At 54.1% G+C, this 24905-nt stretch overlaps 2 protein-coding genes across 9 annotated transcripts in view; one reads left to right on the top strand and one right to left on the bottom strand.

The window, feature by feature from the left end:
- Positions 1-13: 13 nt before the first annotated feature.
- On the bottom strand, positions 14-12417 carry ZNRF1 (zinc and ring finger 1). Of its 2 annotated transcripts, none has more exons than XM_048958212.1 (5): positions 11896-12417; positions 1978-2073; positions 1542-1647; positions 1365-1455; positions 14-1030 (listed from the first exon to the last, which is right to left on the bottom strand). In XM_048958212.1, exons 1-4 carry the CDS (start codon positions 12311-12313, stop codon positions 1398-1400), a joined length of 678 nt encoding a protein of 225 aa, XP_048814169.1. In that variant the 5' UTR covers positions 12314-12417; the 3' UTR covers positions 14-1030; positions 1365-1397. The 2 variants fall into 2 exon arrangements, with proteins under 2 accessions (XP_048814169.1, XP_048814168.1); XM_048958211.1 differs by lacking the exon at positions 14-1030 and adding an exon at positions 1039-1250 and having other exon boundaries at positions 11896-12415.
- Positions 12418-12804: 387 nt separating this feature from the next.
- Positions 12805-24905, top strand: part of WDR59 (WD repeat domain 59) — a 48287-nt gene continuing 36186 nt past the window's right edge. The window contains exons 1-5 of one of the 7 annotated variants that reach the window (XM_048958171.1): positions 12805-13195; positions 17005-17054; positions 18892-19027; positions 22355-22440; positions 23243-23323. In XM_048958171.1, coding sequence (XP_048814128.1) covers positions 13142-13195; positions 17005-17054; positions 18892-19027; positions 22355-22440; positions 23243-23323 — 407 coding nt within the window. In that variant the 5' untranslated portion in view covers positions 12805-13141. Of the gene's footprint in view, positions 13196-13264; positions 14850-17004; positions 17055-18891; positions 19028-22354; positions 22441-23242; positions 23324-24905 lie in introns of those variants that run through there. The other 6 variants (XM_048958165.1, XM_048958172.1, XM_048958166.1 and 3 more) reach the window with 6 other exon arrangements.

Genomic DNA, 24905 nt, shown 5'->3' with positions numbered 1-24905 from the left:
AACGCCAGTGAAATAAAATAACAGTGAATATTTTATTGAACATTGTTTTAATACCATATCAAAACACCTTGACTAATGAAGGAAGCTCCCCCAAGCTCTGAACTCGTTTCCCCCCCCCCATTTTTTTTTTAATATATAAATACAGAAACGTTTCCCGCGGGGGCACGGCCACCGGCAGGGGAGGTCTCACCAACGACAATGCGCCCGCCGCGCCAGGAGGGGACGGGGATGGGGGCACGGCCATAAAACAGGGGGTCCTCACCTGCCGGCCGCTGGCGGGGCCCAAGGAGGACCCCCAGGTCCCCTCCTCGAAGGGTTCGATGGGAGGGAGGGAGGTTTTGGCAACGGCGGGGGGGCGGGGATGCTGCGGCTGTCCAGTCTCTGAGTGGTTATAGCTGAGTTAAAGAGTGACCAGTCTGTAAACATCACCGGGGCAGGGAAGCTCAAATCGAAGAACACGCCAGTCAACACGAAGCTTCATTTAATAATAATTTTTTTTTTTTCTCGGTTTTGTCGGTTTTCTCTTTTTTTTTTGTTGTTGTTGTTTTTGTTTCTTTTTTTGTTTGTTTTTTGTTCCTTTTTTTTTTTTTTTTTTTTCTTTTTTCTCATTGTAAACACTTGAAAGACAGACCCCGCTATGGGGCAGAGCGGCGGCCCCGCTCCCGGCGTGGGGCAGAGTCCCCATCACACGCTGCCGGGGCCGGGCTGGAGATCTCCAAAAGGGAGAACGGGAGAGAGGAGGAAATTCCCGTGTAGTCAGTGCAAAAACCGAGCGGAGCCCACGGGCGCCAGGCGAGCCGGTGAGAAGTGCCGCGCGCTCCGTTTGGCCGCTTCCCCGGCAGCGCCGCTCCGCGCGGGGACAAAAGCCAAACATCATGGCAGCGTCGGGCCGAGGACGGCGGCTCCCTCGGTGCTGGATCCCTCCTCGTGGCTGCAGGGAGAGCGGGTCGCTTTGCTCTTCTCACACTGTCTCTCCTGGATGTTCCAAGGTTTGCTGTTGCGGTTGGTTGGTTGGTTGGTTGGTTTTTTCCTAATTTTAAATTAAAAAAAAAAAAAAAAAAAAGACGGAAAATAAAAATAAGAAAATAAAAAAATTCGCCGTTGTCCCGAGTGGGTTCAAGTTTCTGGTTGGTTGGTTTTTGTTTTTTTTTTTTGAGTTTTTGTCGTCTGTGAGGAATTGAACGTCAGCCCAAAAGTCCAGGCGGGGCAGGAGGGACGGGGAGAGGAGGTACAGCAGGTAGCAAGGTGCCCTGCGGAGAGATGAGGCCACATCAGCACAGCGAGCGCAGCCCCACGGCCGGCTCAGACCCACACCCCTGCTCAGCCCTTCTCACCCCCCGCTCCCCACCCCTCTGTGGGCTCACCTTAGAGAGAAGTCAGCAAGCACGCCCAGCAGGTCAATCAGAAGGATGCTCTGGGCAAGATCTGTTCACTTCAAACCAGGAATCTATACAGCTGGAGAGAAGACAGCGGGTCAGCTTCAGTGCCGAGTGCAGGGCTGCCCCTGCCTCCCGGCCACCACGGCTCCCTGTGCCACGTACCTTTTGTGATAAATGCAGAGGCAGGGCAGCCTGGCTATCGTGTCCCCCTGCAGCAGCTCCTCCAGGCAGATCACACACTCGCCGGCATCCTTGGTCAGCACGTCATCTGGAGAGGAGAAGAGAGCACTGGTGACCCAGGGGCTTTGCGTTCCTGCCTGGGGCAAGGCTCAGCCCCACATTCCCCACTAAGCTGGGCTTCAGCCCACCTGCCCTCACCCCTGCTGGGCAGGATAGCGGGACAGCACGGCCCCGCTGGGCACCGCTCACTGTGGTGAGCAGCACAGAGCTGTGCTACGAAGGCTCCCAAGGAAAAGCGGTGGACATGGTGAGCAGCTGGAGCGCAGCCCTTTTGGCACGCTGCAGCCCCAGCCTGCACCTCCTGCCCGCTCACGGCGTCCCCACGCTGGCAGGACACCGTGCCCACCCCAGCCCTTACCGTTGTAGGAGAGGCGAGGTTTGCTCAGACACATGATAAAGTGCATTTCCATCTCGTCAGAAGCCACAGATTTGGAGCAAATGGGGCACTTGAAACCTGGAAGGAGAGCAGAGGGAAGAGCTCCTGAGCCAGGAGGGAGGAAGGAGAGCCCAACTGCATACCAGGGAGCATGGAGGGTCCCCCACCTGCATGGTGCCACTGCCCCCACGCTGCGCCTGCCGGCTGCACGCTCATCCTGCGCTGGGTGCTCTGCAGAGCCAGCACAGGCACAGCCACCCAGCCGGCGTGCCGCTCGTCCCCCAGCCCTGCGCAGAGGGCAGGGGAGCCAGCCAGGGTGCAGCACACGTGGCCCCAGCTGCTCCCAGGCATTAAAGGGCGAGGATCACGCAGCACCCGGGGACGTGTCTCCCCCCCACGACAGCCAGCTCTGTCCACCCAGGAAGCGCCTGCAGCCATTCCACATCACCAAGGCCCACAACACCATCCTGAGTTCCGCCGGGTCCTCTGGGCTCTGGTTTCAATGACAGCATGGCTCACCCCTCTCCCCCATCCCTCTCTAAGCCCACTCCAATGCCGTCCCCTTTCTCTGCTCACCAAGACCACGGTTCTGCATCCTTCCAGCTCCTCAGAGGCACCTCCTAACACAAGGACCCAGCTCAGCACCCTGTGGGTACTCTGCCTTACGGCACACACACGCTGCTGTGAGCAACACGGCTGTGATCGGGAGCAGAACCCCAACAGAGCTGCAGGTGCCCGGGGCTCCTGCACTCCGTGCTCAGCCCTGAGTTTGAGCAGATGTAGCCCAAGGCGTGCAGCCATCGCCGTGGGTTTGCACCAGAATGCCGAGCAATCCCTGCCTGCAGAGATGGCGAGGGTAACATAAGGACCCGGCTTCTAAAAGCAGATCAGGTTTGACTGCAGTGCCGCTTAAGAGCTTTTTTCATATATATGCAAAGCCTGTACAGGAAAGAAAGGGAGCGTACACAAATGAGGACAAGCTGAGTTCCTGTTTGCCACCGAGCGGATGGGGCTGGGGGGTTTTGGGGTTCTTGGAACGGAGGGAGCTCAGAGGGGCAGAGAATGCCTCATACTCGAGCACTTGGTAGCGGCAGAGGGAGCCATGGACTGCACCCCCTTCCCCACAGGATCCCAGGTCAGAGCCGGATGGGCCGCAGCCAGGAGCCCATCGCAATCTGCCGTCTCATCGTCAGCCTAAATTTACCCCTGACCAATTCATACCTCGTGGCAGCAGCACCCATTGGCTTAAATAGCATTTTTTCCTCTCCTGAGTGTTTACCCTGCTGGTGTATTTATAGCGAGGGCTCAGATAGCCTCCCAGCCCGCTCCCTGTGTGGGATGCGCTCCCGTCCCCGGCTGAACCGGGCACCGCCAGCCCCGTCCCTCCTGCACCAGCCCCATTGTCAGCCGTGACGTCCCCGGGCGGCTCTGCTCAGCGACTCCTGAACTGGAGCGAGCTGCCAGGAAGGGCCGCATCCCCGTCAGACCTCATTTTCTCCAGCACTGGCACAGGCACCACCAAAGCTGCGGTCCCCCCTTTTTGTTCCATGCTTGATGTGCTATTTTCAACGGCTGCCCCAGATCCAGCAGCACCCTCTGAGACACGCGAGGAGGGCAAAGAGAGGCACGCAGCCCTCCCACTGTGACCCCACGGCAAGGACATGGGGTGCTGCACAAATGTAGGGCATAAACCCCAGGGAGAGGCCCCTGAGCGGCACTGGGCTGGGCCAAGGACATTCCTAGCTCTACGTTTTATGATACGGGGAGAAAAACAACACAAAAAGCATCATGAAAAGGCATGAATCCCCCCTGCCTGGAGCAGAGCAAGGAGCACGATGAGGCTGCAGGGGGGGGGGCTGCGCTGCACCCCAGCTGTCGGCACAAATGCTTGGCATGGTGAGAGCAGCTGGCAGAGGCGATGCTCCCGGGGGTCCCTGAGGTGGACAGCTGGCCCCAAACATGGGCGAGGGGCATCATGAGCCAGGTGACATTTTGGGAAGCAGGTGGATGGAGCCATTGGGGACATTTCTGCGTGGGTCGCCATGCTGGAGCATCCGCCTGCATTCCAGATGCTGAGGTGGATGCTGGGGCTCAGAGCCGGCCCCCGTGCAGGGCTGTGCTATTTACTGCTTTCCCCAAAACCCTCGTTAATCCATCCTGCCGGAGCCGCCAGCCCGAGCAACACAGGAGATGACGTTTAGACAGCTGCTCATGGAAAATTCAGCTCGCTCCCTCCCTCCCTCCCTCCTTCTCCTCCTCCTGCAGCCCTTCCCGTCCTCCTCCCACACACCTCAAAAAAGAGCAGGGGAAGGGCTCAGCTATTCCTCCCACCGGGAGGCTCAGGGGAGGCCCCTATGATGCAGGATGGGCTGTCAGCACCAACCCTGCCATGGGATCCCCCTGCACCCCATCAGCATGGGGTCTGAGGACAAGGCATCCTGCAGGAGGCTTTGAGGAAGACAAGGGCTTTCCAGGGCTGCGAGGCACGCGTTGCCAGGTGACCTCATCCCTCCAATGGCTCGCTCTAGAAACCATGAGCAAGCAGCACTCGTGGCCCTCCAGGGTCTGGTGCCCTCAGAGTATTTTTAGGAAGGTTACATGGTTAATTTTAGAGAGCCAGGCAGAGCAGAGCTGGGAACCTCTGAAGCCTCCAGCAGGTCCTAAAAGCACCGAAAGAGCCCCATGGTTAACACTGACAGTGCCAAAAGCACCACCACATCATCCGAGAGCTCTGGGAGGGCAAAAGCACATTTTCAATCAAAGTGAGCTGCCCTGCATCAGGTGAGGATGTGGCCAGGCAGGAGAAACGAGAGAACTATTGGGTCCCACTGGAGATGTGACACCCCACTGGCCTCCGGCCTACAGGCTGCCTCCAGCCACAGCTTCCCAAGTGACACGGGAACAGCCAAAGAACTGAAAAGCACCCTTGGTTCAGCTCCTGCCTAACGAGCGAATGCCAAAACTGCTCTGATAGGCAGCTAAAGAAGCCTCTGATTCAGTGCCCACCCAGCACAGCCCCGCAGGACACGGGGTGCTGTGTGCCCACACTGCCATGGTGGTGTGGGTGGCAGCATGGGGTGCACGTGAGCAGGGGCACGTAGGCAGGAAGGAGCCGAGCACTCTGGCCTTGTTCCTAGGGGCCACGCAGGCATCCTTCCTCCTGATTCATGGCCACGGGGAGGTGCAGAAAGCCAGAAAGGCAGGGCCAGGGTGGGAAGGAAGCATCCCACCTTCCTGGGGGGTGGAGGAGGGGTATGCAGCAGAGACGCTGGGTGGCAGTGCACACAGAAGCCCTTCTGTGGCCGCAGTCACACCTGCCGAACATCAGCCCTGATGTCACAGGTGGTGTCTCCTTCCTGCACCGCACGCTGTGCTCCCTCCAGCATGGGCTTGGAACCGCAGCCTGCAGTCCCCCTGCCTCCCAGTCAGCTCTGTGCTACCGCAGGAACACCCCCAGTGCTGGGAACAGGCTGCCTAAGGAATAGCACACAGCTAATTTTAGCATTCCCCAGAACAGCAACGCGAAGCAGAGGAGTCCTGCATCCAAAGGCCAGCTCGAGAGACTGCTTTTTGCCTCCAGAATATTTCACATGTGAAGGAGATGGGCTGCCTGTGAGCACCACCAGCAAGGCATCACCTTGGGACGCAACGATGGGCTCAAGCTGCCACACAGCACCCAGGACACCACTTCTGTGCCCCACAGAATGCTCCCCACAGCACCCAAGGCAGAAGGGCAGCTCCACCTCCCTCCGGACGGGAATTTAAGCCATGCGGATAAGGACAGCCTTCCCTCATCCTCCCCAGCTACAGCTGTACGGAGACTTGCAATGGATGGTCTGAATGCTGGATCTCCACTGCAACACCTCCAACAAAACGCAACTCCATCACCAGCAAAGCCAGGCTCCCAAATGAATTACTCCATCACCACAAGAGATGCAGGTTTTCCCTCAATAGCCTCCTCCAAAAACCCACCCCCAAAGCCCTACTGTATCAGACTCCAATGCAATTCTCCAGGCTTAAGCCCACAGAGCCGCCAGAAGCACACAGCCATGGGGGACATGGGACTTCCTGGCTGCCTCCCAGCCCCCAGGCATCAAACCTGAGCCCCCAGAGAGCTGCTCCCTGCTCCCCACCACCCGTGGGGCCCAAAACTCATCCAAACCAACCCTGGGCACACGGTTGCTACCAGCTTAGTGCTTGGGATCGCATGGGAGGAGGTGCCAGACCCCAGTGAGAGGGGCAGGCTGGAGGCACAGGCAGAAGCCTTTACAAATCCCCCACTGCTGCGTTCCTCCTCGTGCCTTGCAGGCAGCTGGGCCTCTAAAAATACCACTGTTGTCACGTCGGCCTTCCTGCCAGGGATGGAAACGGCACTGAGCCGCTTCGGTTCAATTCCTCATGCTGTGGTGCCTTGGCAGGGGTTGGCCCAGTCCCACTGCTATGCCTGGTAGGGGACAGCCCCTCTGTCACCAGCACGGCCTCAGCAAGCTGGATGGGAAGCTCAGCCCTTGGAAATTCCTGCTAAAATCAGCAGAAGGGTCAATCTTTCCACTGCTCCCCTGCGAGGCCGCCGCGCAGAGCACGTGGTCTCACTCCTCCGCTGCGAGCGAGAGGCCCACAGCTGCAGGAGCAGCCTGGAACACCCCCTCTGGTGTTCCACAGCCACCCCAACAGCACCAGGGGCAGGAGGGGAAGGAGCAGAGAGCCAGCCCCCAAGCCCCAGCCCCTGCTGAAGCCTCAGCAGCCAACAGAACCTCTCAAATGTTCTCCTGACCCAGTGCTGAAATGCAGCGAAAGGAACGCTCCCCTCCCTGCAGGCAGGAAACACGGGTGGCTGGGCTCTGCCCACGGAAATGCTGTGCAGCAGCACGAGGAGAGGCCCCAGGCACAGAGCTTCCTGCAGCTGCAGCTCCGCGGGGCTTCTGCAGCGCTCAGGGCCTCCTTGGGTGCTGCCTGCAGCAGGAACATTCGCTGCTGTGAATCGCTCATCGGTTCTCACAGATTTCTATTTTTGAGAGAATCAGGAGGACGCCCGGTTGCATTTGTTCCACAAGGGTTCCAGCTCACCTGGGCTTTCAGCACAGCAGCAGGGTGAGATGCTGCAGGCACCCAGCAGCAGTGGGTGCCCCGGCACAGGGAGCTCACTGATGAGCTGTGCCGCCTGATTTGGCACACGGCAGATTACCTTGGAAAGGAAAATGCTCTTTTTTTGCTTTTTTTTTTTTTTAAATTATTATTCAAACAACCTCTCCCCAGATAATTTTTTTCCAGCATTTAATAGCATCCTCCCGTGATTCTCAAAGCCCTGCTGGCCGGCTGCCAGTCCCCAGGCCCACTCCTCTACCAAAGATGTCCACGTTAATCGATCGGCAGATGACGGAGGGGAACCCTAACAGTGCATTAATAACTAAGAGAAGCCTTTACGGTTGTTTGCTGGAACAAACCTGTCAGCAAAACAAACGAGTATGGGATAAAGTTACGTCACAGGCCAGGAAGACAATCCTGGCTGGAAGTGGGTCAGCCTGAGAGCACGAGAGCATCGCTCCTGCATCTCTGGAGCACACACACAGAAGAGGGAGGGCAAGCAGCTCTCCTGCTCTGATTTACACGCAGGGTTAGAGGGAATGAGCCCAGCCAAGCCTGCTAGCAGCATGGTAAGCAGTGCCCAGGCACAGCAGCCAGGGGACTCTGCAGGGCTCGTGCTGTGGAGCTGGGGGATAACAACTGCTGCCGGCTGCTCACGCACCACGCCAACACTGACACACTTATCTTCATCTCCAGGCTGCTAGCGTGCATAAAAGCCATGCCTCAATTTCCTGCCTTCTGGTATTCCGGGTTTCTTTCTTCCAGCAGAGCTGTCCCATCCCCAGCTCTCTCCTGCTGAATACTGCTGGCCTGGGGGGCTGTAGGGACCGCTCCTGCACTGCTTCCCACACAGACAGCAGCACCAAAGCAATAGGAAGACAGTCTGAGGAGCACCTCCTCTGGAAATTTCCACTGGCAAAACCAGGTTTGCCACAGCAGGTTTCTGCAGATGTGAAGGGCAGCCTGCACGGTGCTCGCTTCTTGAGATGGTGGCAGGAAAGCCGTAGCTGAGCACGGCCTCCCTCCAGCAGCTTGCTGATGAGCGAGTTAGAATACAGCTTTCCTTTTTTGGTGTACAGAGATCCTGAGCTAGGGTAGTTAAGCACTGGCAAGACAATCAGCATGGACGCACCAGAGGTGTGCCACTTGCCAGGGCATCCCTCCATCCATCCATCTTCAGCTCTTCCTCTAGCAAGTCCTTTCCCCAGGGCTGGATCCAATGCTTCTTTCCTCCTCGATCCACAGCTGCAGGCCTGCCTGGCAAAGGATGCAGAGCAGCTGGAAGGCAACACCCTACTGAGCAGAGGAGACTCACCCCCTTTTTGCTCCCAGCATCCAGGACAAACTGCTTACTTTGTTGGTGTGCTAGCCCTGATTGCACTGCACAGAAGGATGAGCCAGGCACTTCTCTGGGCTTGCTGGCTGACAGGGAGATATGGATTTGCTGGAGCTTCCAACACTCAAGGGCTTTGGGCGATGAGAGGGATTTCCAGATAAACTTTAAGCTACTTACAGCCTCTGCAAACTCCCTGAGATCCTCTGATGAAGATGAGTAACAAGAGCATACTAAGAGAACCACATAACCCAAGAGACATGTGGTGTTGAGCCACACGTCTCATTTTTCTGCATTCTTCCTCCCCGTGTGGGCTTCGCTAAGGTCTCACCATCACAAAGCTGCAGGGACAGGGTGGTCAGGAACCAAGAGAGAGCTCCAAAGTTGCACAAGCTGTTTTGTCATCTTACAACAGTGCAAGGCACAAAACCCCACGCAGATGCAGAAACCCCAGAGCAGTTTCAGGTCGATCTGGAGCAGCTCACTTGAATGGTAGACACCCAGGGAGGTGCAGTCTCCACAGAGAGGGGGACAGAGGGACACAGACCCAGCAGCACAGATAAAGAGAACAAGGAGGTGCCAAGCCCACCCATGCATCCACTATTGCAGGCACTGTGCCACAGCAACAGCCCCTTGCCCCCCCCCAAGGCTTCTCATTGTCCTGCTGAGATCCAAAGGGTGTGCTTTCCCCAAACTGCTGGAACAACAAGCCCAAGAGAGAGCCCTCCCCATGTGCTGACACAGGCAGCACCCAGGTCTGCAGCCCTGCTACCCCCTCCCTGTGCAAAGGCAGGAGGCCAGGAGCCTCCCTCCAGACCCACACTGTGCAATGGGCTGCACTGACACTCCCCAGGCACGTATCCTCCTGCTTCAGCCTGCTGTGCCCATGGGTCTCCTCATCCCCACCCTCAAGACATCCTTTGGACTGAGCAGAGAGAGTCACGCGCAGCAACATCAAAGCTCCTCTCCATTTACCAGCACGCTGCTGTTTAAGCATTTTCTGGGGCTGATGGAGTGGAGCAGGTCGATGGAAGAAAGGAAGGAGCGCGTGCTGCCAGCCTGCCCTGCTGCAATCATGGAAGGTTTGCTGGCATTCCTGCTATCCTAAGCTGGCCTCCTTCCCCTCTCTTTACAGTCTCCAGATTAACCTCTTACACTGAGCAGAAGAGTACAGAAGCTTCATAAGCTCCAACAAGTTTTCCAAACAGTTGTTAAGCATCCTTTTGCAAATAAATAGCAAAAGGGAAGAGACACCACCAGGAGAGGCTTTGGCACAGACCGAACGGCTCTCACTGCCGCCTGTGCACACTTCAGTGCAGCTCAAACACTCTCAGAGGGCCCCAAAAGAGGCACCAGAGAGACCCACGGCTCTCACAGCAGCTCCCACCGCCGGCACTGTGATTCTCCAAGGGTGGTGGGCTCCATCATTGCACCAATCCACATCAGGGCTGCAAACAGCTCACTCCATTTTGCAGTCGGCTTATTTTTACCATCAGCTTTTTGCCTCTTGGCAATGTAGTTTGAGGAGTACCACTGAAATGTCGCAGGCTGTGAGCAACCACCTCTACACAAAGCTCAGCGACGAGGCGTTCCTGCGGTGCAACCTCCATACAGGAGCACCAGGCTCACCCAAAAGCTTGGCTGGAGGGAGCAGAGCCCCTCTCCTCACTCAGAATGCCCAAAGGATGCTGCACAGCAGAACAAGGTCACAGAAGCAGAAAGTCTGCAGGAGCGCGCAGGCTTGAGACCCCTGCTGTCAGCCTCTCTGGATCAACAGTGCCTGGGGCATCCTGCTTTGCACAGCTTTGAGAAAGGCAGTCCCCAGAGCCTGGACAAGGGGAAAAAGCCCAAGATGGATGTAGGAAAACAGGCCCCATGAGGCCTTGCTTGGCACTTTGCTCTCATCCACTAGTTCAGCTTCAAGCCTTCCTGAAAATGAGGCACTGTCCCAAGACATATTATGAAATTCCCAGACCACGCCATGTGTCGAGAACACATGAAAAGGCAGTAAAGAGACCGGGTGGGAGAGAAATCCCACACTGTTCCAGGAAATGCAAGGAGACATCCCTGAAATAACTTCCCTCCAGTCAGGAGGGAGAGGAGGACCTCCCTCCTTGCTCCCTGTGCCCAGCCAGAACTGGGTCAGTGACACAGCCCTGCTCACACACAGCTCTTCCCAGGCACAGGGACACCCACCATCGTCCAAGCCCTGGGGGTGAGTGGGGGGCAATCCCACCCCTCCCTCAGCCTCACACGTTTCCTGTGGGATCACCCATCTGGCTCCCCAGCCCCACGAGGCAGGCAGTTCCTCCTCTGCCAGCTGGCTGGAACAAGGAAGCCCGCTCCAGCCTCTCCCTGGCCCTTTACCAGGTGAAAAAAAAAAAAAAGGAGAAAAATTCCTACGTCTCATTTTGGAGTGCCTTTTCCCAGTACCTGAGGCATGAGAACTGCTGTCCCTCCTGACACTCCTGCACAGTTCCAAAAGCAGCATGAGGAGCTCTAGCCAGTCTTCAAGACCCAGGGCTCGAGCCCCAGCATCCTCACACAAACCTCCTCTGCTTCCCCCTTCAAGTCCTGGGAGGATGGCACATCCCTAGGGCCAGAACATCTCCCCTGCAGTAAGCCTCCTCCTCCCACCACTCATTCCTGCCTTGACCTTGACACAACCGCACAGTGCCAACCCCAATCCCAGGAGCAGAGGGGGAATCGTTTAGGGTTGAGCAAAGCAGGGAAGCTCTCCTTCCCACGTTCTTTACTGGGCAGAAGGGCCACAAGTGGGGAAGCTGGGGGCAACCAGGCACTGGGAAGAGCGAGGAAAAAAGGTCAAAGGAAACTGGGAGAAAGCTGGAGTTGGGGGGAGTGAGGGGAAGGGGCCAGGGGAAAACGTGGGGAAGGGGAGATAAGGGGAGAACCAGGGGAGGGGACCGGGAGAAAATGGAGACAGCTGAGGCTTTGGGGAACCTGAAGATGGGGGGAGACGTGGGAAAGGGGCCAGGAGAAACTGGGGAAAGCTGGGGGAAATCAGGGGAAGGGGAAAGGGGAAAATGGGGGAAACCAGAGCTGGGTGGAGCAAGAAGGAGGAAACTGGGGTTAGCAGGAAGCGGGGGAAGCCAAGGCTAGGGGGAACTGGGGTGGGGGCGAGCTGGGGAGAATTGGTGAAAGGGGGGGGAACTGGGAGAAATCAGGGGATAGGGCTAGGGGAAAATGGGGGAAGCTGGGATGAAGAGAAGCAGCAGATGGAGGGAGGGAGGGGAAGTGGAGAATAAGTGGAAGCCAGAGCTGTAGGGATCCAGGGGAACGGGGGGAACCGGGGCTGTGGGAAGACAGAGAAAATTGGGGCTAGTAGGAAATGGGGGAAGCCAGAGCCGGGGGGATCCGGGGCAGGTGGGAACCTGCATTAAGGGGCCGAGCGACATCAGGGAAAGGAGGAGCTGGGAAGAACCGAGGGTTGGCAGGAATGGGGCCGGGGCTCCGGCACTCACCGCTGTGCGAGCTGAACCAGCGCGGCGCGATGTGCAGGGGCAGCGCATCGGCCAGCGAGGCCCGGGCGCCCAGGTAGAGCATCCCGTCTCTATGGTGACCGCCTCCCGTCTCCTGGTAACCGTTGCCATGGGCGTACGTGGAGTCGGTCCCCGGCCCTCCGCCGCCCGGGGCCCGCTCGGCCTCCCCCGCCGCGCGGCCGTACAGCCCGAAGGGAACGGCTCCGGCGGCCGCGGGGTCCATGCCCATGCCGGCCACCGAGCTGACGGAGCGGCTGCGCAGCCCCATGGCGCCGCCGCCGCCCGCCCGGTAATGGCCGAAGGGGGGCGGCCCCCCCGGCGGCGGCACGGCGCTGTCATCCGTCGACACCCCCGGGAAAGGGCCCCGCGAGCGGGCGGCCGTGCTCTGCTTGCCCCCCATGGGCAGCGCGGGGCCGGAGGGAGCCGAGCCGCAGCCCCCCCCGCGGGGAACGGGGCCGCGCCGGGCGGCGAGAGGCGGCGGAAGGAAGCGGGGGAAGGGATGGGGAGGGGAGGGGGGTGGGGGTGGGGGGGCGAGGGGAGCTACGGGCGAAAACCCACCCCCGCCCCGGGCATCCTCCCCCCGCCGGGCCCGCCGTAGACCGCCGAAGCCGGGGGGGGCCGAGAGGAAGGGCGGGGGGCTCCCTCGTGCCGGGCGATCAGCTGCGGCCCATGGGGGCGGCGGGCGGACCCCTCCCGCGGGGCTCAGCGGCTGCGGGGCTGCGCGCTGCGCCGGGCCCAGCCTCGCTGCCGGCCGCCGCCTGGCTGCTGGGCGCCGCGCCGGAGACAATGGAGGCCGGCAGCACGCATGCTCCCGCCCCCGGCCCCCCCCCGGCCCGCCGCCCTTAACCCCTGCGCTGCTGCCGGCCGGCGCGGGGACGCGGCGGCAGCTGCCAATACTGCCGCTGCTGCTCCCGCACGGGGCCGCGAAGTCCCGCACGGCCTGCCCCTCGCGCGGCAAGAAGGCCCGGCCGCTTCGGGCGGTGCGGCTCCGCGCCCCGCCGGCCCCGCGCACGCCGCCGAGCGAGTCCCGGTGTGCGCGCGGAACCCCGACCGCCTCCCTGCGGTGCCGGGCCGGGGGCTGCGCGAGGAGAGGGGGGCTGAATGACTACAAATCCCAGCGGCCCCCGCGCCGGGTGGGCGCGCGCGGCGCGCATGCGCGTCCCGCGGGTCCCGCCTCATTTCCCGCCCCGCCGAGGCCGGCGTCGGGGCGTTGCTGGGGCGGCCTAAGATGGCGGCGCGCTGGAGCAGCGAGAATGTGGTGGTGGAGTTCCGCGACGCCCAGGTCGGGCCCTGAGGAGCAGCGCGAGCTCCCGCCCCGCCGGGCCCCAGGGCTGTGCCGTGCGGTCTGTGCCGTGCGGTCTGTGCCTGGCGGCTGGGGCCGGGCCGAAGGGCTGCGGGCGCGGGGTTGCTGAGGAGGGCCCGCTACGGGCTGCTCGCTGTGCCCCCCTCTGAGAGCGCAGTGCGGGGCTGCGAGCCGGGCTGTAGGGATAGTGAACCGCCTCGTGGGTTTGGGGTGTGTCTGTCGTCGGTTCGGTTCGTGCGGAAGCGCATTAATCCGTGAGGCGCTTTATTGCCAGTATTGATTCTAAACGTGTCCGTTTTTTCTAGCTTTGCTCCGGGCCTTACTGCAGGCGCTCCCACTTCCCGCACCCCTCTCCCTGTTTCTCCTCTGAGAGCATCGCAGCTCCTTTGCTGGCTGCAATAGAGTCGCTGGGTGTAGGGAGGTCAGCAGGAATAGCTGGTTAGGGTTGAAATAGCAGAGAGGCCAGCTCTGGCTTTGTGTTTGCAGGCTGTAGCAGCGCTCCCTTCAGGCTCTGCTTGTGTGCTCTCTTAGAAACCGTTCTGTGGGAAAGCATTTTGTTGTGGCATTGCCCTTTCTCTCACAGAGCTGAGCCTGGTGGGTGAGCTCAAGAAACCCAGAAAACAACCAGTCTGCAGTCATCTTCTGTTCTTACTCACGTCCCAGATCAGTGCCAGTTCTGTGCTCACCATTCCCAGCCAGGCCCTTACATCCTGCACGTTGTACCCAGTCTACCTTCTGTAAGCCAACAGAGCTTCTCAGCTCTGCACTGAAAAGCCTGACATTGCTTTTGTTTTCCTCTTGGATGAAATGCTGTAAAGCTGTCCTGTCTGTTGGTGAGGATTTGCTTTCAGGAAGCTGAGATATGAAGGTACTTACCCTCAAATAGGGGATTCAGATTACATCTGGCTCAGGAGATATGTGCCTCATGGTTTGGTTGCTTGTTCATAATGACTTGCATGTGGGAGGGGAGTGGGGAAGAACAGGTGTTTGAACCCTCTGCAGCAGTTGGTTGCAGTCTTGCTGTGCTGCTGGTGCATACTTTAGTGATAGGACAAGGGGGAATAGGGTTTTAAACTGAGACAGGGGAGTTCTAGGTTGAATATCAGGAGGAATTTTTTTAGCCAGAGGGCAGTGAGGCACTGGCACAGGTTGCCCAAGGAGGCTGTGGATGCCCCATCCCTGCAGGCATTCAAGGCCAGGCTGGATGTGGCTCTGGGCAGCCTGGGCTGCTGGTTGGTGACCTGCACACAGCAGGGAGTTGGAATCAGATGAGCGCTGTGGGTCTTTTCAACCCAGGTCATTCTATGATTAGCAGGGAGGCTAACTGCTGGTATTTTGGTCACTTTGGTTTACTCTGGCGTGATCTTTCTGACCCGCCTATGCTCTCATGTGAAACCAGAGAGCTGCAGTGTCCAGGGCTGCTCAGCTGCTGGTTTCAGGATGAACTTATCTATGTATTTGGGTTTGAGCACTTTTTTTTTTTTTTTCTTCCCTCTGAAGCCTGAGCTTGAGAAATTGAAACACCTCAGCTGTTACCTTCTGTACAGACCCTGAGCTCTGCCTGGTGACCATCCTGTCTCCAACATCCCTACCACGAAACAGGCACAACACCAAAGAGTCAAAGATGTGACATGTATGCAAGAAGTGACCTTTATTTTCCATGCCAGAGTGTTGTGTGAAAGCTGCAGCACCCAACCAGCAACACTTTTTGCTGAAAATGGTAGGGTAGCCTGGGGCCAGCGTTGGCTACAGGTGACATCTCTGAAATTCTGAGATGCTGCTTGCACTGTGGGCTCAGAGGTGGTTTTCAGATGTGCTTATTCAGAGAGCTGCTACTCATAAACTATAATTCTAGCTAGTCCAATTTTGTTTTAGGATAAAGCAACAGTTTCAGGTTGGTTTGTTCCATTTCAGCTTCCCCTGTCTGGGAAGTTGTGCTGTGAAGTCTGACATGTCAATATGCAAAGCACATCAAATGTATCTGACAGCTGCTTTATTTTTCTTTTTTCCCCCGTTGCTTGGATAAGAGACTGTAATGTTGTAGGGAAGATCTTGCCATAAAATGATTTTATTTGTGACCCAAATAGTAGCAACCTGACACATGAAGGTTTTTACTTCATTCTAATTAGTCATTACGTCTTACGATATTTGGAGCCTGAAAAAAAACAGTTTAGCAACGTTCATTATTAAAAACTCTTTATAAGGATTTATGAGATTCTGGTGCCAGCAGTAGAGAAATAAACTTGTATACAAAGCCATCATTCACTTTAAATTGACTGGTGTTATTCCAGTTTGGGGAAAGATGGCCAAATGTGTGTGAAATATGGCAGCTGACGGGCACTTCATCACGGGAGAAAGCTCTGGTTCCAGTAGTGGGTTCAGTGATCCTCATTCTGATTCATCACAAGAAAAATACACAACATCTGGGAAAACTTCCTTGTCCTGTGTGATTATTTTTTTAAAAATAAATTTAATAACCCACGTTGTTGTTTCGCAAGGGAAATCTAGGAAGCTGGAATTACCTTGTTGCCGTCTAGAGATTTAGAAACTGCCTGCTCATTTTGAGTCTCAGTTTTAGGATGAGGAAAACCTTGCTGGAAAACTAGATTTGCTTCCTACGAGGGCGATGAAGGTAGTGAAACTTGTCTGGTGGGGTGCAGGTACAGCTCTGCTCTCCAGTGAAGAACAGCCCCACGGTGCAGCTGTCTCTCCCTCAGCTGAGGCACTTGCAAGCAAGTGATGCAGCCTTCCACCTGTGCTGGGCTGGCAGTTTGCAGAACGGTTGGATAAACCAGGTTTTATGATGGTTAATCCTCTGGCAGCTGTGATCGCAATGGAGCGGGGCTGCCTTATTGCCTGACTTCAGTGCTGTTTGTAAGCACAGCTGTGGGACATCCCAAAGTCTGGCTGAATCTGTGCTCAGTGGACTTGGCAGAGCCACCAACGGCAGCAGTGCTCAGCCTTCAGAGTTAGCTTTGAAGACGACAGCAGTGAGCTTGAAGAATGTGGGGCATGTTCTGTTTTTGCGCTGTGAACGCTTAGAACTGCTTTGAAGGCATATCTATGTTTATGGGGCGAGCTGCACGGCTTTTCAAGTCACATTTTCCTTTATTCTGTTGGCAAGTAAATGAGCTCATCTCCATCATCCAGTTCCATTCTGAACAGAGGGGGGTGATGGCGTTCAAACAGTTGTTTTGTGGTGGTTGGGTTTTGTTGTTGTTGTTTTTTCTCCTTGTGGTGCTTAAGTTCTCTCTCAGCCTCCTACACAAGAGTAAATTCTGATGCCTCTCAGCCGTCCCTTGTTTGGAGACCAGCCACACGCAAATGGCTGCACTTTTATCTCCCTGTACATATGTAATTAAATCTGGCCCTGCGACAGGAGAGAGGCTGAGAAAGCCCCTGAGCAGGAGCAGAGGTTGATTAATAAGGATTATGTGAGATTGCTGATGCCTTTCAATCAGCAGTGATTGCTAGAGCAGTCGGAATGAAACGAGTGCCTGAAATGGTGTTTGCCACGTCTTGTCTTCTATTTGCTCTAAAAAAGAATATTTTTCTCTGTCTGTCCTGCATCCCCACATCAACTGTTGCATCCTGTCACCTATCCGTGATCCTTTAAGGGCTGTTACTTCTGCCACCCCGGAGATATACCAGTTTTGACTCTTAGAGCAGTTTATGCCTTGAAGATAAGCTGGCAGGTTTTCCCGAGCTCCTCCCCAAAGCTGTGTGTTTGACTAAGAAGCCGACCTGACAGGTGTAATTCAGTCTTGTTCTCTGTTTGTCTTTAACAGGCGACTGCTATGTCAGTGGACTGCCTGGGACAGCATGCAGTGCTCTCAGGGTGAGTGTGACAATCCCCATTAGAAATGTGTGACAGTCACTTCCACAAGCCAAATCAGCAACCTTCGGGCTGACCCTCAGCTGAAGGGCTGATAAAATGTTTTGGAAAGGGGCAGCCGAATTCTGTTCAAGGAGCTTCACAAAGAGGATTCTGGGGAACATTTCCAGTGGGACGCGGTTTACAGACATGAGCAACAACAAAATCAAATGCTGCTATGGCTTTATTGATGTATGCTTTCCCAAATCTTCTGTGGGAGGTGAAGCGTGAGAAAGCACTGTTTGGGTTCTGTTTGAAATAAATACTGTCATTTGCTTAAGATGAAATTTGCCCCAAAGACCCCCATAGTGCGCTTAGTGAGAGGAGCCAAGCTCCTCTGTCACTGACCTGTTACTTTAATGGATTCAGTGCAGGGTGATGCTTGTGAGGAGCCAAACACCCCCTGCCTTAGTTTTCTCAGGCTTATTTTCTACCCTCTGCTTTCCCGTTTCTCTTTACGTACTTCACTGTTGTCGCCTCCATCCATGAGGTATTAGCAGAGCTGATCTGACAGTAATGTATTCCTGCATGCTAGTCTCTTTGCCTTATGTCTCTCTACCTTTGATAAATCAGCTGTAGGACTTGCAATGGGATTCAAGGGGGACACCAAGGGACTGCGTGTGTTTTGTGTTGGTTGTGGCTCTGCTGATAGAAGCTCCGTGCCATGCAGTGCCCTGGCCCTTTGTCCGTGCTGTGCGTGCACAGGAGCAGCAACTGAGCAGTTGGTTTGGGCCTAACTTCATATTTCTTCCTCACACCCACCCACTTTAAAGTTTATTTGGGCCGGCAGTGTGCTGAGGGCAGTCTGTCTGCTATTCACTGTCAGGACCAGCTGCTTTTGAGAATTCTCCAGTAGTTGTTCAGGATTTGCCTCCTTTCTTTTAAAGGTGCATAGGAGCCTCAGAGCATAGGAACATCTTCACTCTTCCCCTGCCCTGGGGACTTGGTTCCGGAAGGGCAACAGAGGTGTTCTCTGTGTTCTTTCTCTTGGGAGAACTCCGTGCTCAGGGCAGCTGTACGCTCACCACACAGCTGACACACGTGATGCTGATGTGGTTAATTATACACAGTTCCATATGTTTTTGTACTGGCCTTCCAGTAGCGAGCTCACAGTTATTTCTGGGAGCTTTATCTTGTTTGAGAAATGAATCACACTGTGGAGGGAATGTCTCACCTAGCTTACGGGGAGTTGGCCATGTCCAGCAGCAAGCAGAGCACAGGTTCAGCAGCACGCAGACACCTCTCTTCTGCATATAGAGTTGGCTCAGGTCAGCAATATAACCAGGTCAGCTCAGTGCTGCGTCCACCCACATTCATACACTGCTGCAGCTGAGCTAGCTGTGTGTGGTTCTGCTTGTACTGCCTGCAGAAGCCCCCAGACATCGCAGTGTGAAAACCCTCAGCCACGCTTGTTAGGGCTGTTGACTCTTGTTCAGATCAGCCTCCCCAGGGTGCAGCTGGCTCCTGTGCAGCCAGTGCTGTGTGCACCCAGCCTCAGCCACCTCCTCTCTGCTACTGCTCTAGTCCAGCAAAGTGTATCTGTATGCTTTCGCACCGTTTCCCTGTGCTTGCTGAAGTTTTCTGTAGTCTGAGCTGCCTATTGCATGTACAGATCTTCAGTGTTTTTGTTTTATTTCTTTCTAACTGTTGTCTGTTTGGAATAGTTATCAAAAGTAGCGTTCTTAGGAAGGTGCTCTCACGTGTTTGTGAAGCTCCTCTGCTTGGCTGTAAGCTCCTCGGGAGCTCGGGCTTTCGAGATCAGCCCTGTGCCATGCCACCTGTCTGTGTCTGTGCCTTGCAGCCGCCGTTTCCTCTACATAGTCAACCTGGATGCACCAACCGAGGGCCATCGGAAGATCTCCCGGCAGAGCAAGTGGGACATCGGGGCAGTGCAGTGGAACCCACACGACAGCTACGCGTACTATTTTGCAGCTTCGGTGAGTCCACTCACTTTAAAAGCAGTAGAGCTCATCCCGTGCCCTGGTTTTCTATGGGTGGAATTCTGCACGCTTGGAAGGCAGCGTGGAGCTGACGTTGGCATGCCTCTGCAAGTCCCGTAGCAAGACCAAGGCCTAATTCTGATTTACGGCTAGTGAGGTGAGGTGCTTGGCTTGCTGGTTCTCAGTGATTGGTCACTAAGTGCTGAATCTAGTTTTTCTTCCTTGTGTTTTATAAAGCACCTTGCCAGATAAATCAGGCATCCAAATAGTCCTGTTCTGGAAGGAAGGAAGGAAGGAAGGAAGGGGGAGGGGTTGTTCTGTTTCTAACCTGCATTCTGTTATGAGATTTGTGTGCTTATTGAATTTCTTGCTCTGTGCTGTTTTGTTTTCGCCTCCCTGCCTTCCTGGTGGGCTGCGGTGCACCAGGCAGTCTGGAAATAGCACAAGTCAATACTGGCTCAACACTGTAACAATTAGGGACCAAAGGCAAGGGCTTTTTGTTAAACGTGTGGAGAAATAAATCAGCTGGTGTGAAGAAGCACTGGTGCAAGCCGTGTTTAAACAGTGCTCATCTAATGGCCATCTGAGGCTTGAGTGCAGGTCTTAGCTCTGATGTCTATCAGTGGTGCTATGTAGCTTGCTCACGCAGCATGCTCAGCTGCCAGCAGCAACCTTTGCTGCAGTCCTGGGCCTGATGGCTACTGGCTGGGTGCAGCCTATTGTCATGGTGAGATACGTTTGCTGAGTTGCTTCTGCTTTCATAGATGAGTCCTGAAACAAGAAAGTAAGGAGGTTTCTTCTGTTATTTTGTGAAAACTCAGTTGAAGATGATTTTTGTTCCTTCTCTTTCTGGGACCAGCTATTATTGAAATTAAAGAGGTCTTTAAAGTGGGCCGGTGTTGCAAGTTAGCAACCTTTTTTGCTTTGCCCTCTGACATTCCCTGGCCCCCAGTCTTTCTCCTCCCAGCTCTGGTATATGACTGACATCTTTCAGGCACCTTCAGCAGCTGTCATCTTCTAAGTGGAGGGCTAACAAACCTTGCCAGGCGGTGTCCTTTGGTGCCGCTTCTGAATATGGCATATGAAAAGCAAAACCAAACAAGGAATGCTTTGTGCAGGTTGTGAGTAGAGCAGGAAAGCTTCTTTTCAAACAGCCTGTCAGAGCAATAGTCAGTGATTGCTTATGAGCAGGACCTTCCTGTGAATGGGAGCAGATGCACATCGGATACCAAACCCCCAAGATAACACCAGACAGCTTTCTCATTTTGGATCAGGATCACTTCCTTAACAGTCTTGCACTTAGCTGGCTTTTTGATCCTGATGTAGTCTGGCCTTGTCCCAGGACTAGAATTTAGCCTGCCTCGTTTAGAAGTGGAAGGTGTCAGGTCTGTGTCCCAGGTCAGGCCTGGAGGCGGTGTGGATGTGTTTGCATAAGCCTGTACCTACAGGGCTGAAGTGATACTGGGAAGGCTAACTTAGCTTGCATTCAGCTGTGTGCTGCTTCTGGCCTTCAGTCCTCTCTGAGTCCTCTGCTGAGGCTGCCACATGGAGCCGGCTCAGGTGTGCCATGTGCTGCACCTCTGCATCACTGTGGGTGGAAAGGGAGTGCAGAAGGCTTCCCTCCTGCTTGAGGAAAGCTACATGCTGTCTGCAGTGCAGCTGATTGGAGGTGGTGCAGTCAGAGGGGAAACCTGTCCTGGTGAGTGGGTGAGGGCTTCTCATTCTTTGACTTATTTCCAGAAGAACCGAACCAGGTCCTCTTGCTGTGCTTGGCTCTGTCTGCCCTCTGGCTCATTCTTGGGGACTCTAAGCCATTGTTTCAGAAATGCTATTGTTTTCCATTCTAGATCCTCGTTACTCCTTTTGTGTGGTCACAAGTGCTTGAACAGGAGGGTGATTAAATTGTTGGAAGTATATGCTGATTCTTATCACGAGAAGCACTTTTTTGAAAGCACTTTCATAAAAGTGCTGCTGGTGGGAGGAGCTGTCATCCTGCCATGCCTGCTGCTACAGGCAGTACTTCCTACATGAGGTATTCCACTAAGAGCCTGTGAAACTTCTGGACGTTCTTATCTTGTAGCATCAGCTCTGGAGTCCTGGACAAATCCCACTGAAATTCACTCTACCCCTTTCAGTCTTTCTTTCAGTGAGAAACATGCAAGCAGTTTTCCTTGCCCCAAGCTCCTCCGTAGCCCTGCTGTGAGCTATTAGAGAACTGCAGTTATATTATTGCTGATCTGGGAGGAGACCTCCCATTTCAGGGAAGGCTGGAGTGTTTTATCTGTCTGCTAGTTCAAACTCTTGAGAAACAGCTTTGGGGTAGGAAATAAAAGCCACAAAATGTAAGATTTGTCTCTTCTGTACTATCTTTACCTCTGTCTGCCTGTGCACTTGGAAATGAGGGACTAACACAGATGAAATGTTAAAATCCTGTTATTTGGTTCTGTGTGTGGAGTCAGGAGTTGGACTCAGTGGTCCTTATGGGTCCTTTCCAACTAGGGATTTTCTGATTTGGCTTTTCTTTGTGAATTTCCAGTCATGGCTCACGACCCGCTGTGCTCGGTACTCTGCATGCACCCAGAAAGGCAATTTCTGTCCCAGAAAAGTGAGAGCTGGCCTGGGCAGAACATGAACTTAAAGTACAATGTCTAGTTTCAAGTAATGGTGTGGCTGTGTTTGGGGGAGGATTTATTCCTGGGACAAGTAAAGAAACCCTAAATAACGCTGTCATTGATTGATTAGGCTTCCTCCTGTGGTTTATAGTTAGTGGTAAGCACTTACATCTTTTAGTTTTCCCTGACCTGGCAAAATGGAAGTACCCTTCAGGAGGTGACCCTGAAACCATCAGACTGTGCTGTTCTCATTTGGCAGCGGCCCTGATTGTTGCAGAAGGGAATCGAGGGAGAGCTGAGGAGGACCAGTGGTGATCCATCATCTCCCTTGCTGAGAACTGGTTGTGAGCAGGAACAGGCTGCCAGGCTGCTCCTGCAGGAAGAAAGTGCCTGCCTGTTGCCTGCAGTTACAGCTTGTTGTTAAGAAATAAAAGTTCTGAGAATATCAGTTTGTGGAATTGTTTTGCAGTGAGATTTTTCTCCTGTTCTTGTTTATCTCCAATTTCAAGTGGATATAGTGTAGGCTTTTGAGGGGCCTTGCAGCCTGTATGTTCATCTTTGTTCTGCTTTAGGTCAAGCAAGGGCTTTGTTACTCACAGTGGGAATGATTGCTAGCAGGACATTCAAAGGGAAGGGAACCTGGTCAAGACATGTGGATTCCTGTCCTGCCTTGTTTGCCTGGCACAGTCTCACTTCTCCCTTTGTATTTCAGAGCAACCAGCGAGTTGACCTGTATAAGTGGAAGGAAGGTAATGGGGAAGTTTGCACATCCTTGCAAGGACACACACGTGTGATCAGGTGAGGAACAAGTGAACACTGTGGGCTCTGCTCTGAGCTTCTTTTTATTCATTGTCCCTCCTGCCCCATCTTACTTTCCCATTTGGAGGAGCTGGCAGATGTGAAGTGGCTCTCCCCAGTATATTAGCTCAGCCTTCGATAGCTCCAGTGTCATTGCCTGAGGCTGCAGTCCCTGTAATGAGCAACAGCCATCACTGGGGAAACAGCAGCATGCTTATTAAACTGAATCCCAGCCACATTTCTCTGTGGTAGCAGCTGAATTAAAGCAAATAATCCCAAAGATGAAGTTCTCAGTGAGTTAGTGGTACTTCAGAGATAGAGATCTCTGCCTGTAGTAAGGGCACACTTTAATGGTGTTGTCTTACTCCAGCTTCTGACTTCAGGATGTAATGGCAGCAAATTGAAAAGGCAGTTGTTTGGGCTGCCTGGAGGCTCTTTGTATCCCAGGTGAGCTGGTGAGCCCAACAGGGAGGCCTTCCAGAACCAAGGGTTGGTGCCAAGAATGTGTGATAAGCGGGAGTTCACTAAGGTGCTGTGCCTTTTCCTGTGGAGGAAAGAGAGCACACAGGACAGCTGTAAAGTCAGTGCTAGGGTGATGTTTCACTGGAATTTACTTAGAAGCATTTCAGTGCTTCTTGGAATTTACCTAGAGGAATGATTAAGATCTTGCTTTTTACTTGAAAAGTTTGAGTAGAAGTCATGGAGTAGCTGTGAGTTTGTCAAATAAATGTACTGGAGCTTGCAAGACACAGCTGCTAACGATGCTTTTCTCTGTTGACTTACGATGTCTTTGTGTTTGCAGTGACTTGGACTGGTCAGTGTTTGAACCAGACCTGCTGGTCACCAGTTCTGTTGACACATACATCTACATCTGGGACATCAAGTAAGAATCCAGATGCTTCTGCACTTCAGGGAAATCATTGGACTCACTTCCATGATTTGCAGCTTGCACATGCTGAGGGGCCCTGCTTTTGGCCATGCTTGCAGGGTCTGCATCTACTTCCCATAGTCTCAAAGAACGGCTTCTGTTTCCCTGCTTTAAGGCCAGCTCAGAGTCAATGGAGGGAAACACATAGCTGATGGTTAAGCAACAGGCATGCTGCTGATTGGCAGCAGTACCAATTGGCTTCTCTCCCTAACTTCTACATATCTTTCCTTGGAAGCTTTTCCTGAAACCCAGACATTTTCTTCAACATTTTTTTCCCTTCAGCTTGATGAACGAGCATCATTTCATGGTTCCAGAGTTGTTTTCCTCTAAATGCAGTGGCTGTGGCTGACACTCCCTCAGTGGTGGGAGCAGTAGTCAGGAACCTTTTCTTGTTTGTGACTTCCCTGGATTCCGGACGCTTTCTATCACGCGTTACTTCACAGTAACAGATCTGTCCAAACCCACTGGAGTTAAAACCTCATTTTCTGTACCTAAGAAACAAGGAGCTGGCATTGGCACTCCTGGATTGCCTTGCTGGCCATGCAGCAGCACTTCATGACCCCTGGCAAGTCACTTTGTTCCTCTCTGCCTTCCTTGCACAGTTGTAATAGAAGGATAATTACATAACCCCACTGCACCAGGGTACCCTGAGGCTTGTTTAGCTCCTATGAAGCACTTACATCCTTGGTTAAATGGTGCTTGAGAATGGCAATGTATTATTAATGTGTAATTAAAAGACAGAGCGAGACAATAACTGGCAGTTGTATTTTTTCTGCCATAATACCTTAGTGTCAAGCAAAAAAAAAGGTCTCTGAAGGCTGTTTTGGAAGCCTTGATTTAACTCCATTGTGCCCTTCCAGCAGTTTGTCTTTGCTTGTGTCAGTTGTCCAAAAAATGCCTGCTCAGATGATTTCTGACTAGCCTCTACATCCCACGTGTGCTAATAATGCCTCAGCTTCCCGGGGGCAGTGAGATCCAAGGGCTGCTGGCCTCCAGCAAAGCAACATCCTGGTGAAGCAGCTGTCTCTGATGAAGCCCTAGGGAGATAACCCTGCAGGACTTTTGGATTAGACAGAAATTCTGAGTGAGAGAGGTGCGGTTCATTTCAGACAATGTTCTGCTTTACAGCAGCCTAGCAAGCTGAAGGCAGTTTTCCTTGTTTCCAGTGGTATTTTTCATGGAAGGGCAGGTAACTTCCTGATAAGCAATGTCAGGTGTTGAATTATTGCCTCGATTCATGTCCCAGCTGCTGCATGTTGTCATGGTGCCGCACTGGCTTACACTACTGCAGAAATTGATCTGTCTGTGCAGCTGGCTTTATTTCCTATTAATTTTGTTACTGTATCACAGACATGAAGTCTTTGCTCTGCAGTCCTTGCTCCATCTGCCTCCAATCAAGGTGTGTTGGGGCCTGGCAAACACAGCAGTAGCTTTTGCTGAGTTTTTCAGCAGTTCTGTTTGTTCCTTTTAGGAAAGGCTGTTTTGTTGCCTCCTGCAGCAACACCTCAGTGAGCCCAGTGTTCCCTTTGCCTGCCCA

This window comes from Lagopus muta, chromosome 12, assembly GCF_023343835.1.
Source record: "Lagopus muta isolate bLagMut1 chromosome 12, bLagMut1 primary, whole genome shotgun sequence".
NCBI classification, from domain to species: Eukaryota; Metazoa; Chordata; class Aves; order Galliformes; family Phasianidae; genus Lagopus; species Lagopus muta.
The sequence above is the reverse complement of the archived record's forward strand: the minus strand, read 5'-3'. Positions and strand labels throughout refer to the sequence as shown.

Bases quoted from the DNA above. Each gene is read 5' to 3' on its own strand.
- ZNRF1 (XM_048958212.1), bottom strand. From the start codon at position 12,313: ATGGGGGGCAAGCAGAGCACGGCCGCCCGCTCGCGGGGCCCTTTCCCG. The intron at 2,074-11,895 runs GTGAGTGCCGGA...CTCTCCTTCCAG, and splicing joins CTGGTTCAGCTCGCACAGCG to GTTTCAAGTGCCCCATTTGC. The intron at 1,648-1,977 runs GTAAGGGCTGGG...TCTCCTCTCCAG, and splicing joins ACCTCGCCTCTCCTACAACG to ATGACGTGCTGACCAAGGAT.